This window comes from Syngnathus floridae, chromosome 16 (genome assembly GCF_059516105.1).
Source record: "Syngnathus floridae isolate MCC-2025c chromosome 16, RoL_Sflo_1.0, whole genome shotgun sequence".
Classification (NCBI taxonomy): domain Eukaryota; kingdom Metazoa; phylum Chordata; class Actinopteri; order Syngnathiformes; family Syngnathidae; genus Syngnathus; species Syngnathus floridae.
Window position 1 is genome coordinate 10,922,501 of NC_142428.1, and position 14,641 is coordinate 10,937,141.

Genomic DNA, 14,641 nt, shown 5'->3' on the forward strand with positions numbered 1-14,641 from the left:
CCGAGCGGGTCCAGAGGCGGCTCCAGGAAGAGGAAGTCCTCTCCGGAACAGGATTTGGCCGAGAGTGCCCCGAAGCCGATGGAGGAGCACCACAGGCAGTGGATCGCCAACCAAGCTGAAGCCCTCAAACTTCCCTACGGCGGGAACCCATTGGGTGCCCCCACTGGCCACTCCACCCCGCGAGAATCCTCCGAGTCCCCAGTGGGTGCTCTAGTGTCCACAGCCGACACGTCGGTCCACTCTAGCAGCGGGTCCCCTTCCCCCGCAGGCGGCCATAGGGGCCTCTCTTCTCGCAACGGAGAAGAGCCAGCGACGGTGGCCGCCAACGGACCTCTGTGCTGCACACTGTGTCACGAGCGCCTGGAGGACACTCATTTTGTCCAGTGTCCATCCGCCGCCCACCACAAGTTCTGCTTCCCGTGCTCCCGAGACAGCATCAAGGCCCAGGGCGCTGCCGCCGAGGTCTACTGTCCCAGTGGGGACAAGTGCCCTCTGGTGGGTTCCAGCGTCCCCTGGGCCTTCATGCAGGGCGAGATCGCCACCATCTTGGCAGGCGACGTCCAAGTCAAGAAGGAGAGAGACCCTTGAGGACGCGGCCTTCGATCCAACTTCTTGCTATCCACCGAGAAAAGAACCTAGTCCTGCTTCCAAACACGGCAGCAAAAAAATTGCCTATAGAGGCAACAAGATGGCGCCAAAGCATTACGTTTTCTTCAATTGATAAGGCTTTGATATGAGTGTAAAACCAGTTAATATGGGACGATTTCTTCAAATGATGTGGCAAAAGTTAAATTGCGACAGGGTCCTAAATTTACTACGACTTCCATGGCGTTAACGTTTCTCTCCCTTGTTATTGACAAAATTGGCCTAGAGTCACGGCTTAATTTTTCTCTCCCGATCTCAAATTTGACACGATGCCGCGGCGCCACCTACGGGCACGTCTTTGTTATGACAGTTATGCCGAAGCTGAAATTCCCGGATAAATGGTGCGAAGGTTGAAAACGTACTTGATGAACGTGCTCGTCGGTGGCAGTAAACGCTGCGATTCAAGTTGGCCAATAAAAATGTTGGCGGCAGTCAATGAGTTTAGCGGAGCAAAACTCTACTCATGCCAGTTGTGACTCCTCTTAAGAACCCAGGCTAAACTTGGCACCTTCCTGGTCATACAAATTTCTTGGAGCAGTTAAGATGTAGCACTTCAATATATTTCCCGCTACGTTTGGGTTTTGGTGGCACCTTGTAGCGTTTGGGCATTACGGCTTAATAAATTCCTGTGGGTTGCCTGTACATGACGGAAACAAATCAGAAAAGTGTTTCTTCACAGGTGAACGTGGAAGACGTTTTGGGTTTTTGTTTGACCGAGGTGACGAGGACGGCGGCTCGCAAACCAACTTATTTTTGTAGTCTCCTTCGACCGATGGGACTCCTCAGTTGAGCTTTCTAGCAGCCTTTTTGCGCATTTTCTACGTGTTGGCGTCTGACTGTGTTCCCGTGGTGACATGTTGTGAATGTGCCTCGGCGCTGTGTCAATAAAGTCCACTTTCATCAGTCGTTTTTTCTGTGCTGTGATTGACAGCTGGGGGGGGGGGGGGGGTATTCTCTTCTTGTTTGTGCCTCTTCTCCTCCATCAGCATCCTCTGCTGTCGTTGCCACAGGAGACCGCAGCAGATGTGTCGCTTAGCAACACAGCCTTTCTGCTTCTTGCGGCAGCCGATTCATCCACACCCTCACCCCTGACGCGCACATGTTCGACGATGCTCTCGGCATCACATAATATTTCACGTCCAAATGCGAACTTGGTAGATTTTCGTTTAATGGAAGGAAGTAAAATTTGGTGAATGTTGTTTATTGACATTGCTGTCCGCCCTGGTCTTTCCCCGCAGGGAGGAGCGCGGTGTTAAAGTTGTTTCCGTGGCAACCCATTCCAACAACAGTCCGGCAGCACTGGCCAATGAGGCGGCGGGGTCAGTGCGGGTGGAGGTGAGTATGCAGCAGGGGACGTGATGCGATTATTTCCAGGCGTCGCTGGGTGTCTTGATCAAAGATGGCGGCGTGCTTTTGTTTTTAATGACCATGACAACGGAAGGGGTTCAACCGATTTGGTGATTTCAAATGTCGTTGAAGATCTTTTCACGAATCATGACCCACTTTCGGAGACCTACTACTAATTTTGAAGCTCTTTTTTTCCGAATGAAAAAAAAGCAAGTTTGTTTTGGTCGCTGTGACGCTAACGTTGTTGAGCGCAGCCATCAAGATTTGGCTGTAATTTCCGCGGTGGAAGCAGCACTTCAGCGGCCAGTTTTTAGCACATTGCGAGTATTTTTCCAAATGTTTGCGCGTGCTTCTCGTGAGCACCACGCGGACAGTACGCCACGTGACTGAGTTTGTCAAGTGCTGAACGCAGAGTGAACCCGTTATGGCGTCCATGTTTGAGGAGGCTCGCCAGCTTCTCCGGCAGCTTCGGTGGCGGAAGAAAGTTCTGGACGAGAACCTGGAGTCTGTGGCGAGAGAGCGCGGCGGAGAGGTTCTGCACTGCCAGCTAAAGGCTCTTGTAGCTAACAGGTAGAACAGCCTGAGCAACATAAAATTGTTTTGTCCTTCCAGGGAATTGGCCAAAAATGAGGCCCAATCAAATTTTAGCGACCCCCTTTGAAGATTCTTGAAGTAAAAAATCAACAAACAATGTCACAATGATGCCTCACGGATTGGTGTCAGTTGGACCAACGGCAGAATTTATGATTCACACGACACTCCGGGGGCAGCACGGTGGTGTACTGATTAGCACGTCCGCCTCATTGTTAGGAGTGTTTGATTCCACCTCCGGCCCTCCCTATATGGAGTTTGCATGTTCTCCCTGGGCCCGCGTGGGTTTTCTCCTGCACCCATCTTATTATTATTATTATTATTTTTTCCTTTTTATTTTGGCGGCCAGGCAGCTGGGTGGAGCACTGGTTTGCACATCCACCTAACAGTTCGGAGGGTGTGGGTTTGATTCCACCTCCGGCCCTCCCTGTGTGGAGTTTGCATGTTCACCCTGTGCTTGCGTGGGTTTTCTCCAGGCATTCCAGTTTCCTCCCACATCCCAAAAACATGCTTGGTAGGCCAATTGAGCACTCCAAATTGCCCCTAGGTGTGAGTGTGGATGGTTGTTCATCTCTGTGTGCCCTGCGATTGGCTGGCAAGCAGTTCAGGGTCTCCCCTGCCTACTGCCCGATTACTGCTGGGATAGGCTCCAGCACGCCCGCGACCCCCGTGGGGGCAAGCGGTATAGAAAATGAATGGATGACACTCCGGGTGGCTCGCCTGAGCCTGATGTGCCTTAATGTTTTGTCACGTGACCTTGCCAGTGAATCCAGCGAGCAGGCTCGCATCAAGAAGACGGTGGACGCATGGATACACCTGATCGGCAAAGACATACAGGTGAGCCCCGCTGGTCATGTGACCAGTGCAAGCACCTCCTACTTTCAGGTGACTCTAGGACTTTTTGTCAAATCATCACATTTGGCTTTTTTCAGCTCACCACAATTAATGAAGGAATAATTCCTAAAGGAAATTGAACGCTTTTTTCCTATCCATCGACAAAATAGTGACCCTATTCATTGATTATTAAACTGATAAAAATTAACAAAACTTTTCTGCCCTATGCAGATGCAAGAGGAGGCGCCCAATAGCAGAAGCGTGGTGCCATTGCCGGGACGGCCAATAAACGCGCTCAGAGGAACGGGAAGTAAGAGGACAGCGACGGGGAGGGGACTCCGATGCCAGCAGGCTGCACCCAGACGGGTAGCTCACCCCCTCCTCGTGGTGTCGGGTCGGATCTGGCCACCCCTGTGAGCACTCACCTCCGCGCTCGTTGCCACAGGCACCGCCGTCAGACGAGTTGTACCTGACGCACCTGTACGGGAGAGCGCCCCGCGCAGTCCCGACGCCAGGCCTCCAGAGGAGCCCGTCGCTTCACTTGAACTCAATGGGGGCACCCGCACAGAGGAAGCCATGCCTGCCGGCGGTGGACGGCGTGAAAGGGCAGACATGTTGGTGGCCCCAGACTCGACAGTCCACCCGCCTGACCTCTGCGGCACCCGCCAAGGCTCCTTCTGCTTCTTTGGCCATCCCACTAGGTCAGTAGCACATTTTCCAATAGGAAATTTTACCTACAAACGTTTCAACATTAGCTCGTTGCACTTGAAGCGCATCCAAGGATAGGCCCCTCCCCCAGGTGTCACAAGACCGTGACATCACTTCCTGTGGAACACGCTGCACTGGAGCTCCCCAGCCCGGCCCGCCCCGCACCAGACTCCCCTGCCCTGTTGCACGCCACACCAGACCCACCCGCCCTGGAACACCACGCCACACCAGACCCACCCGTCCTGGATCCCCCCTCCCGACTAAGTTCTGGGCCCCTGGAGGAATGCAAGGAGCTTGTCGTGCAATTGGGAAGTGCGCCAGTTAGAGGGCCTGATGTGAGTATGCACTTGAAACGACGGGTGAGCTTAAGGGCGTTCCCATTTGGCAGCCACTGGCCAAAACCTCTTTCATCACTGAAGGAGCCTTGGAAATGAGCCGAGAACGGCTGTTAACATGTAAATGGCAGACTTCCTGTCTTGTCGCTTGGTAAAACAGGACTCACCCTTGTATCAAGAGCGAGTGGAGTCGGTGGAGGTTGAAGCTCACCCCGCTCCGTCAGTCACTGTGGAAACGGTGAGGAAAATGAGGGAGGAAGACTCAGATGTAGATGCCCGATTCCCCGGATTGGAATTCCTATCCGCCGCTGATGTGGTAATGACGACGTCTAACATGAACCGTCCTCTGGCATCAAAGCGCTCTTCTGGCATTCGACGTCACATCGAGCGTGCGATGTGACATTGTCCTTCCGGGGGCAGGAGGCTGTCGTGATGGAGGAGTGTCCGGTGGGCGAGGAAGTGCTCCATTTGGACAGCAGTTCGTCTCCTCTTCCAGTCGCATACCAGGGTCCGGTCTTTCCTCCCGAGAGTTGCAGCACCATCCCTCCCCACCATCGCAGATGCGGAGCTAGCCTGGAGGACGGCATGCTCAACCAAATGGTCCTCTGGTGAGATGCTCCCGTGTGCTGCCGAGTGCTCTGCTCTCATGCGAGCGCTCGCTCTCAAGATTGACTCTTGCCTCGTATTCAGGTTGGAGCAGCAGCTGATGGCAAGAATCCTCTCTGAGCAGTACCCGCCTCCTTTCCCTGCCCGTGACCACAACGACCGGTCTGAAGCGGCACAGCCGAGTGTCACCTCGGACATTGGTGAGTGGAGACGCCTGGCGCAATGTGACCTTTCCACACCAGGCGGATGTTGAAGGTCGGTTGTACTCGCCTGGCGCAGTGGAGGCAGCCGGTGGGGGAGGTCTGCAGTTCTTCGTGGACGCCGGCATTCCGGTGGATTCTCCTTTGGTCAAAGAACTGGTTCACGAGGTTTTGGCTGAGTTGGTCGAGCAGGTGCTGGCGCCCAGGGAGGCTCCAGTTCCAGGACCCGCCCAAAAGCCAAGACAAAATCCTGGTGCGGGGCTCGTTTCTTCCTTTCAGAAAAAAAGTGTTCCTGAGGTTCCGGTGGTTGTGACACCTCTACCAACGCCTCTGGCAAGTCCTGTTCCATCAGTCCGGGAGCAACTCCTGCTCTCCACGCCCCCTGCATCTGAACCAATTGACCGTTCCCCGCCGCCAGTCATCGCAGCCCCTCCAGGTTATACAGCATTAGCAGCATTAGCGATCAGGGCTAACCTTCATAATACTGTTTGCAAAACTTATGTACAAGGACAGATACTGTGTTTGGGAAAAAGACTGATGGAGGTTGGAACACTTTACATTGGTGCCTTGAGATATGAGTTGAATTCGTTCCCTGATGTACTTGTATGTCCAAACATCTTTGAAATGAATGGAAATGTCTATGATTGCACTGGATAAGGTGATAACAATTGAATCAACAGATCTTGCCTCATTTTAGCTTCAATTAACGTTGCCTTGGCAATATTGGTCACGGCTCACAAAACTCAAACGTTGGCTCGGTGGCTCGCATCTCAAGGCGCCACCATGTAGTGATTCGGTAGTCGGGAAGGCGGTCTCCGAACCAAATTATTTATGGTTCTCTCTACCAGTGTTTGGTTTGTGCCTTCAGAGCCCGTCGCCACACCCATCCCCAGCCCCGAAATGCTGCTTGCTGTCCATCAAGGCCTGAACGTGCCGTCCTCGGGGGCGGCTAACCCGCTGTCGGACGAGGAGGAGGAGCACCCAGACGTGTGCTTGCAATCACTGCAAGAGCAAGAAAACCAAGAAGAAGAAGAGACCCTTCCCTCGGCTCCAGCACGCATCACCTGTCCCGTAGCCCCTCCCCCGGCCGATCCAGATCCGCCCCTCGATCCTTCTGACGACACCACCGCCAGTGCTGCCAGTGACACAGACAGCTGCACAGTGACGGGAAGTGGTTCGGGCCTCAAGCTGCTCTCGGAAGGAGAGCTGCTCATTAGCTTCCACCGCCTGGATAGTACCACGACAGGTACCCGCAGTGACTGAGCCAGCTTCACTTTGTGCCGCCACCCAAACAAAATATTTTATTTTGCAGAGGAGGACAGTTCCTCGAGTTCTCTTCAAGACGTCGTGAGTACTCCCAAAATATTCATCTGCCTCTTTTTGTTTTTCTGTTTTTATTTCCTGTCAGCTCCTTTGATAACTTCCTGTTTGGCTTCTTCATCACTTCCTGTCTGCTTTAATTGACCACGTGGATGCTTCCTTTGGCAAGATGACAAACCCTCATTTGCCCCTCGTATGTCAGCGGTCTCCCGTTGCTGTGTGAATGGCTCAATGTGAGGCTTTGAAAAGCGCTTTCCAAGTGCAGTCCTTTTACCACCAATAAAGGGTTAGCCTATTTTGGGGGGTGCATAAAGGTAGGCTGCTCCAAATGATCCATCGAATTCATTAATTTTCTTTAATTGAACAAGAATACCGAGCCAGTGACGGCTCCGGCGATGAAGGGGACAGTCGTACACAGCCTCGGTCTCCATTCACTTGCTGTTCCCTTTCCAGGACCTTGACATCCCTAGTGAAGGGCAGGTCAAAGTCCACATTCACACACTCCATGGAGAGAGATCACTGGTAAAACATACACACACAAACACGACCTCTGACTTGCCGTCTTTTTCGGGGCAGGAGGAGGACCTAAGCTCGGGGGAGGTGACGCACTCGATCACACCTGAACTAGATGGCAAAGTGAATCACTCTGGAGGTGTGACAAAGACTCGCAGCAACATTATATATGACGTCATGGAAGTGACATCATCACAATGACACTTAAGGATCACAGCATTGACGTAACGGTGATGTAATCGTTGATCAGACGCCATGTTGGAAGCAACTAATGAGAGCAACTATGTCGACCCGACTCCGGTGGCCAGTCGGACGCTGACCTCTGACCTCCGACCTCCAGAGTGAACCCGCTCAGGTATCACGCACACTCTGAGCCGGACATTCGCACCCAGACCGGACAGAAAACAGTGCAGTGTTAAGTCCACTTGTGTTTTGACAGGTGATCCCGCTCAGAAGATGGAGCCCACCATCAGGTAAGAAACACGCTGCCAAGGCAACAAGCTCTGTCAACTCGGCACACGACCACTGGGTGGGGCAGAATGCCGGCGGTGCGCACTTCATTCATAGCTTGTGCACATGCGTCTTCTGCCTCACCTCCCTCACGTCACTCTTGCAATGTCAGCACTTCGACGGAGATGATCATATTCACGTCAAGTGTGTGTGCTTACGACTTAGTGGCTTATGCTGCCTCCTGTTGGTCAAAGTTTAAAACTCAATGCAGAGTAAAAATGAGCCATTTGCTGAGCTCTTTTGGTGTCATTGACTGCTAAAGAAGTCAGATGTCCATGTTTTCTGGGAGAGATGGTACCCAGTGTGTGTGTGTGTGCGTGTGTGTGTGCATGCGTGCGTGTGTGTGGTGTGTGTGCAAGGCCTATTTTTGCACGTGATGCAGGTGTTGTGCCGAACAATGTACCACCGCTGGAAAATGCACCCCCTGACGGGAACGCGCTTAAGTAACTCATTTTGCTTCTTCCACCAAATACTGTTCCGTTAATAAACCCAGACATGTTATGTATAATCATTCCTGAAATGGAAAACTTGTTTGTGTGCTATGCAACTGTTAAATAAAGTTAAAAAAAAGTAATAGCAAACTCAGCTGTTCTCTCGGCCCGTTGAAAGTATATAACAAGAAGAAATAATCAGTTTTTCTTACAATTGGATGGATGGAAAATGCACCTCCACCATAATGCTACTTTTGGATAGCACACAAACAAGTTTTCCATTTTTAGAATGATTATATATAACTGGTCTGAGTTTATTAACGAAACGCTGTTTAGTGGAAGAAGCGAAACAAGTGACGTAAGCGCGCTCCCGTCAGAGGGTGCATTTTCCGGCAGATGTGCATTTTTCGGCACAACACCTGCTAACTTGTCCCTCAGACATCAGTGGAAAGCTTTTGTCTTTGCTCGGTCATGTGACCGGTGACAGCTGTTAATCATGCACATCTCCGTCTCCACTCTCCAAATAATTGGAACTTGCGTGTTCGTCATGACGACAAGATGGCAACAAGATGCTGTGCTGCGCTGCATTACCATGGTGACATCGCAACGATGACATCTTTTGTGCAAGTCAGCACCTGGACCCCGGCGCCCCCCGAGAAGATGACACACTCTTCAGTCGACGCTAGTGATTTCTTCTAAATGAGAATGGCAGGTTTTAGGGCCCAACAACCATCCTCTTCGGGACAGTCAGGGAAGGATCTGCGCTTTAAGAAGTAGTTTTCTTCCACAATCAATCAAAATGTGGATTTTTAATTGTGGAATTATTTATTGACATTGTTAATTTTCCATTTTTCATTCCCACCGTTTCTTTTCAAAAGCAATAAAGCTTTTGTCATTTGAGCGGGTGCGTCTTCGAATTTATGACGGCTGGCGTGGGGATACTTTACTGCGAAAGGTCGAACAAGAAATGCGCGCCCTTGTCCACAAAGAGGACGCGACGTGCGGGTGCGCGGTCTGCCGGACTCGCTGCAGGTCAGTCTGGACGCACGCTGTGTTCGCTAGCACGTAGCGTCGCCGGCAGCGCCTTTTACGTTATGCACAACGCGAGGGAGCGTCTGCTGGTTGCCGAGTCTTGCCTGGCGGAGCTGGAGCAGGAGCTCGTGGTGCGCGGGGAGCTGCGGAGGGGCGACGAGAAATTTACGGAGGAGAGCAGCCAGCTCCTTGGGAACGAGCTGGTATGTGACGTCAGCACCCGCCTCAACGCATCACCGGCTCGAATGTGCATGCCCCGAGGGCGTGTGCGTGGTGGAATTGGATGACCCGTCTGGTGATTGTCTATATATGAGCCCAAGCACCATTCCATTGTTTGCCCTGACATTGGCGACCAGGTCAGGGTGTACCTCACTAGAAAATGAGTGCACAGGATGGATGCAGTTAAAAGCTTTTTGTGTGTGTTTTCATTATTATTCCACGTCAGCGTTTAGACACGTCCCACTGGTGGAAGTAGACCTTTGTTTGTGTTGCACACATGCGGTTGGATCAAGGATGGATAGCACAAATGTTTTCCACCCCGGGAGAGGGAGCGCTTCTCTGCAAGTGTATGGGTATGTGTGTGTCAGAGGAGGGATGCTGGGCTGGTGAGTCAGCTTCACGAGTTGAGCCGTCAGATCAGCGAGCTGCGATTAGATAGCGAGGCATCACGTGACCAAATGGAAACATCACATGACCAGCAGGAAGTGGACAGCCGGGCCAGTTCAGGTCGGAGCAGCACATGTATGAAAAGGGCGTGTCGTGTTGCTAAGCTGACGACTTGTGCACGTCAGGTTTCTATGAGTTGAGCGATGCGGCGTCCGTGTCCAACTTGTCCGACTTCATCTTCACCGCGTGTTTCTGTCGGATGACCGACCCGGATACATTCCGCCCCAACAACGGTATGCTTTTCTGACCCTGACTCCGTCCTCTCTTCTGATGCGTTTTGTGGTGCGCAGACCCAACAACAAGTTTTGTTGTGCTTTTCAGTTCAGGTTAGAGGTTGTCAATTGTGTTGTGCTGCTCGGAAGTAACCTGTACATTTAAATTTGCTCACAGTATCATTCTCTAATGTTGCATCTTTCCAGATGAGAGCGGTGGGTGCTCCACATGTGATGCTTCACTTCCTGGTTCTTCCTGCGACTCCGGCCCCGTCCCTTCTAAGTACCGCAGTAACGTTTTGGTCCCGAAAGTGAGCGAGGTGGTTCGGCCCCTGCATCCGGCCGCCTCCCTACAGATGGTGACCAAAAGCAAGGAATCGTCCGCACCCATCGGCTCTCCTTCTATTGTACGGCAGAGCTGCCCTCGGCCCGCCCACAGCCCCTCTCAAAGACGTCTGGACAACTACATCTACCGTTTGCTTCGGCGTTGAGCCCCCGTCACTCGTGCCGGCTGTCCCAAGACCAACGCGGGCAGCCGCTGTAACGCTCCCCGGCGCCAGCCTTTGCCCGTAACACAGAGCGTGTCCCACTCTGAGGTAATCGGAATGCGACGGGGCAGGGACAAATTCCCAAGACCAAACACAAAAACGGACGGCAGCCATGAGCCAAATCTGGTGCTAGTCGCCCTCGCAAGGTCCCGATTACCAAACCCGGACAAAGCAGGGCAGCGACAGCAGAGTCATCGCAAGCACAACACAGTAAGGAGTCGCCACTCCTACAGGGGCAGAGTGAAGTCCCACGGCGGGGGCTGGAAGACACGGGCGCCGGCCCCCTGACAATGCAAGAGACCACCCCAGATGTCCATCGCTGTGGAAACCACCACCGCATCACCAAGACTAAGCGGGGCAACTGCTGCTTGTCACGAGCGGCCCCCGGCAGTTGGAGTAAGAGCGCCCGCCCTGGCAAGCACCTCACAGGAAGTGGCTCGGAATATTATGCCAACTGCTCGTCCAACAGCCCAAGACCCAGCGAGGAGAAGGCCAGGACTGAAGGAGCCGGAGCCAGCACAAGGTGGCGGGGCAGACCTTTGTCAAGATTAAAGCCTCTCGCCACCTGAAGAAGATCCTCCGCTTCCACTCAGGTTCACTCCGACTCATGACCACCGTGTAAAGCCTGAAGCCAGGTGTCGGGTGGAGATGCTTCTTAAGGGCGGGGTGAGACCTAGCCAATTGGATTAGCCTGACAATTGCTTGTGAAGTTGTTGAGCCTAAAAAGGTGAACGTATTGTAGTATATTTTTATTCTGGTATCATGCAATGGATATTTCACTTCTAAGCCTAAGTGTGACCAGGTCACGCTCGTGTGGGATTTTATGGGGCCTGGTCCAGGAAGGCAGACTTCCTGGCACCAGTACATATAGACGTGGGGGCGGGGGGTATAAGATTTGAGGGCGGGAAGACTTGGGGGGACTTGAGACTTTTGGCTGGAGAGAGACACTTCAATTCTGACATTGGGAGTTTTCCTTCCCCGAGCCAGCCACCTTTACACCGCTTGCTTTTGAAGACCAGCTGACCACCAAAGAGAATTCACCACAGTATCCAATGTTTGCATTTTTTTGACAAACGGTGTGACATGTTAGCGAGTCCGCTGGGTGCCTACCCACGATTGTTGAATGCGTCTGTTGATGCTTATTGGTGTCTGTAATGCACCGGAACGAAATTCAAATCAAAAATAGTCACAGCTTTTTCCGGTTAGTATAGCTTAGCACGGTTAGCGTAAAACAGTGGTTCCCAAACTTTTTCAGACTAGCGCCCCCTTGGCTCCCCAGTGAATTCCTAGCGCCCCCCGTCGACTGACTCGTCCTACCGCACATGTTGTGTACAAATTGTCGTCCGTGTCATGCGGTCGCGTTTATTTTTCCGGTTTTCTGTCTCGTCGGTGTCGTAACTTTACTTCCTGTTTTATTTTGTCATCCCTTCCGTTTCAGTTCGTGTTTCCTTCCTCGGTGTTTAGTTGTCTTGTCTTCCCTGATCCCGATTGTGTGCACCTGTGTAGTTGACACTAATTGTCAGCACCTGTGTCCCCGCCCTTTTGTGTGTATTTAGTCCATGTCTTCCCCTTGTCTTGTGCCAGTGTGTCTTGCCTCGTCCCGACCACCAGCGATTCTTTGACGTCCAAGCTCTCAGTAAGATTCCTCCTTTTTGTCTCGCCACAGCGCGACGCTTTTTGTTAGTGCCTTGATCCCCATAGCCTTTTTGTCTCGCCACCGAGCGACGCTTTTTGTTAGTGCCTTGATCCCCATAGCCTTTTTGTCTCGCCCCAGTGCGACGCTTTTGTTTGAACTTTTTGCCACGTGTTTTCCCTCGCAAGAGGCGTTTTGAGTTGTACTTTTGATCAGTGTGTGTGCTGGAATAAATCTGAGAAAGAAACGACTCTGCATCCGAGTCCTCCGCCTTGTTCCCAGCCTGACAGTACACACTGGCCAGACATGGACTCGGCAGAGTCGGAGCACCTGTGCGCCGCAGTGCGCTCCCATGCCTCACAGCTCGCCCAGCACCAGAGGCAAGTGGGCGACTTGGGTGAAGAAATCCGAGGACTCGCTAAGAGTCAAGAAGACTTCAGAAGAGCGGTCGCCACCCAAGTAGCAAAGCTGGGTCAGCAAATGCAGGACGTGCTCTCGCTCTTAAACGCGGGACCAGCAGCGACCTCCAGTACACCCGCTGCTTCCCCAGTTACTCCCCTTGCAATAGCTCCCATGACCGGCGGTGCCAGACTGGCTCCTCCAGAGCGCTACTCCGGTGAACCCGGCCTTAGCCTTTATTACTGAATGCGAGATGCACTTTGAGAGGTCCCCAGCAGATTTCCCCACCGAGCGCTCCAAGGTGGCCTACATGGTATCATACCTGACGGGAAGGGCCCGCACGTGGGCCACCGCGGAATGGGCCAGGGATTCCATCTCCTGTCGCTCTCTCCCCGCTTTTATCGAGGCTCTGCGAACGGTGTTCGACCCAATCTCCGCTGACCGAGAAAAGGCTCGCCAACTCTGTCAGATAGTCCAGGGACAAGAGACCGTCGGAGATTACGCCATCCGTTTCCGCACGCTGGCCGCGGAGTGCGGTTGGAACGCGACGGCACTGTATGACATCTTCCTCCGGGGCCTCTCTGGATCCATACAGGATCAGCTAATCCCCCTAGATCTTCCCACCGACCTCGACGCCCTCATCGCTCTGGCTATCCGCACAGACAACCGGCTGCAAGAGTGGAGGAAGGACCGAAGCAGGAACGCCCCCGCCTTCGTCCCAGTAGCCGATCCTTCCGTCCTAGACGCTAACCACTCCAGGCCGGACGGGGATCGGCAGCGCCAGGAGCCAGAACCGATGCAGTTGGGCAGAGCTAAGTTAACAGAGGAGGAGAAGTTACGGCGACGCCGGGAAGGAAGATGCTACTACTGCGGTGAGCTCGGACACCTCCTCCTCTCTTGTCCGGTGAGGAGGACCCTGAAGGTAAGCGCCTTCTCTGCGGCTCTGTCCCCGGGGCGAGTGCTCCCCAAGGGCAGGATTACACAGCTGGGAAAAGAAATAGAACTTGAAGTGCTAATAGACTCAGGAGCGGATGAAAGCTTGATAGACTGGGCATTTGCTCGCCGATGGGGGGTAAAGACTGACCTGCTGAACACTCCCGTGAAAGCTAAGGCACTCAATGGACAGGCACTTTTTGAGGTAACCCACATAACAGAACCTGTCTCGCTGTCGATTGGGCCCCACCATGAGAATATACGGCTACATGTCGTGACCTCTCCAATGAACCCTCTCATTCTCGGGTATCCATGGCTTCAACGCCACAACCCCGCTATAGACTGGGGATCAGGGGAAATAACGGGATGGGGGCCCAACTGTCATGATTCCTGTATCAAGTCTAACCCGCGCGCTGTGCCTCCTGCTCTAGACGCGCAAACCCCAGACTTAACCGGGGTTCCTGCGTGTTACCACCAATGGGCCGAGGTATTCAGCAAGGCCAAGGCTACCTCCCTACCTCCCCACCGTCCGTATGATTGCGCCATTGAACTCCTGCCGGGTTCAACCATCCCCAAGGGGAGGCTTTATTCTCTTTCGGGACCTGAAAAGCAAGCCTTGAACGAATATATAGACTCCTCCCTGCAAGCAGGACTGATTCGACCATCATCGTCGCCTGCGGGGGCGGGGTTATTTTTCGTGGGCAAGAAGGACGGCACCCTACGTCCCTGTATTGACTATAGTCCCCTCAATCAGATCACAATCAAGAACCGGTATCCGCTCCCACTGATGTCGACCGTGTTCGACCAATTACAGCAAGCCCGGGTGTTCACAAAGTTAGATCTGCGCAACGCATACCATCTAGTGCGCATCCGGGAAGGGGACGAATGGAAGACAGGGTTCAACACCCATCGAGGACACTTTGAATACCTAGTCATGCCATTTGGCCTCACCAATGCTCCCGCTGTGTTTCAGGCCATGATAAATGATGTTTTGAGAGACTGTTTGGACCGTTTTGTGTACGTATATTTGGATGATATTTTGATTTATTCCCCGGATCTGAAACAGTCGAGACGGTGCTGCGACGACTCCTTGCACACCAACTGTACGTAAAGGCCGAGAAAAGTGAATTCCACAAGAACACCGTATCTTTTCTCGGTTTCATCGTAGCCCCGGGCAA

General features: G+C 52.9%; 2 protein-coding genes across 3 annotated transcripts in view; both read left to right on the plus strand.

Moving 5' to 3' along the window:
* irf2bpl (interferon regulatory factor 2 binding protein-like) overlaps positions 1-1,316 on the plus strand; it is a 2,998-nt gene extending 1,682 nt beyond the window's left edge. The window contains exon 1 of the mRNA XM_088401470.1: positions 1-1,316. This exon is cut by the window's left edge and continues 1,682 nt beyond it. Coding sequence (XP_088257596.1) covers positions 1-588 — 588 coding nt within the window. The 3' untranslated portion in view covers positions 589-1,316.
* kiaa0586 (KIAA0586 ortholog) overlaps positions 1-8,940 on the plus strand; it is a 12,618-nt gene extending 3,678 nt beyond the window's left edge. The window contains exons 8-24 of one of the 2 annotated variants that reach the window (XM_088401468.1): positions 1,884-1,980; positions 2,405-2,562; positions 3,348-3,420; positions 3,649-3,783; positions 3,863-4,118; positions 4,189-4,460; positions 4,621-4,776; positions 4,881-5,068; positions 5,151-5,266; positions 5,346-5,702; positions 6,135-6,512; positions 6,579-6,613; positions 7,040-7,108; positions 7,163-7,238; positions 7,350-7,454; positions 7,539-7,572; positions 8,599-8,940. In XM_088401468.1, coding sequence (XP_088257594.1) covers positions 1,884-1,980; positions 2,405-2,562; positions 3,348-3,420; positions 3,649-3,783; positions 3,863-4,118; positions 4,189-4,460; positions 4,621-4,776; positions 4,881-5,068; positions 5,151-5,266; positions 5,346-5,702; positions 6,135-6,512; positions 6,579-6,613; positions 7,040-7,108; positions 7,163-7,238; positions 7,350-7,444 — 2,461 coding nt within the window. In that variant the 3' untranslated portion in view covers positions 7,445-7,454; positions 7,539-7,572; positions 8,599-8,940. The remainder of the gene's footprint in view (positions 1-1,883; positions 1,981-2,404; positions 2,563-3,347; positions 3,421-3,648; positions 3,784-3,862; positions 4,119-4,188; positions 4,461-4,620; positions 4,777-4,880; positions 5,069-5,150; positions 5,267-5,345; positions 5,703-6,134; positions 6,513-6,578; positions 6,614-7,039; positions 7,109-7,162; positions 7,239-7,349; positions 7,455-7,538; positions 7,573-8,598) is intronic. The other variant, XM_088401469.1, reaches the window with a different exon arrangement.
* The last annotated feature ends 5,701 nt before the right edge of the window (positions 8,941-14,641 follow it).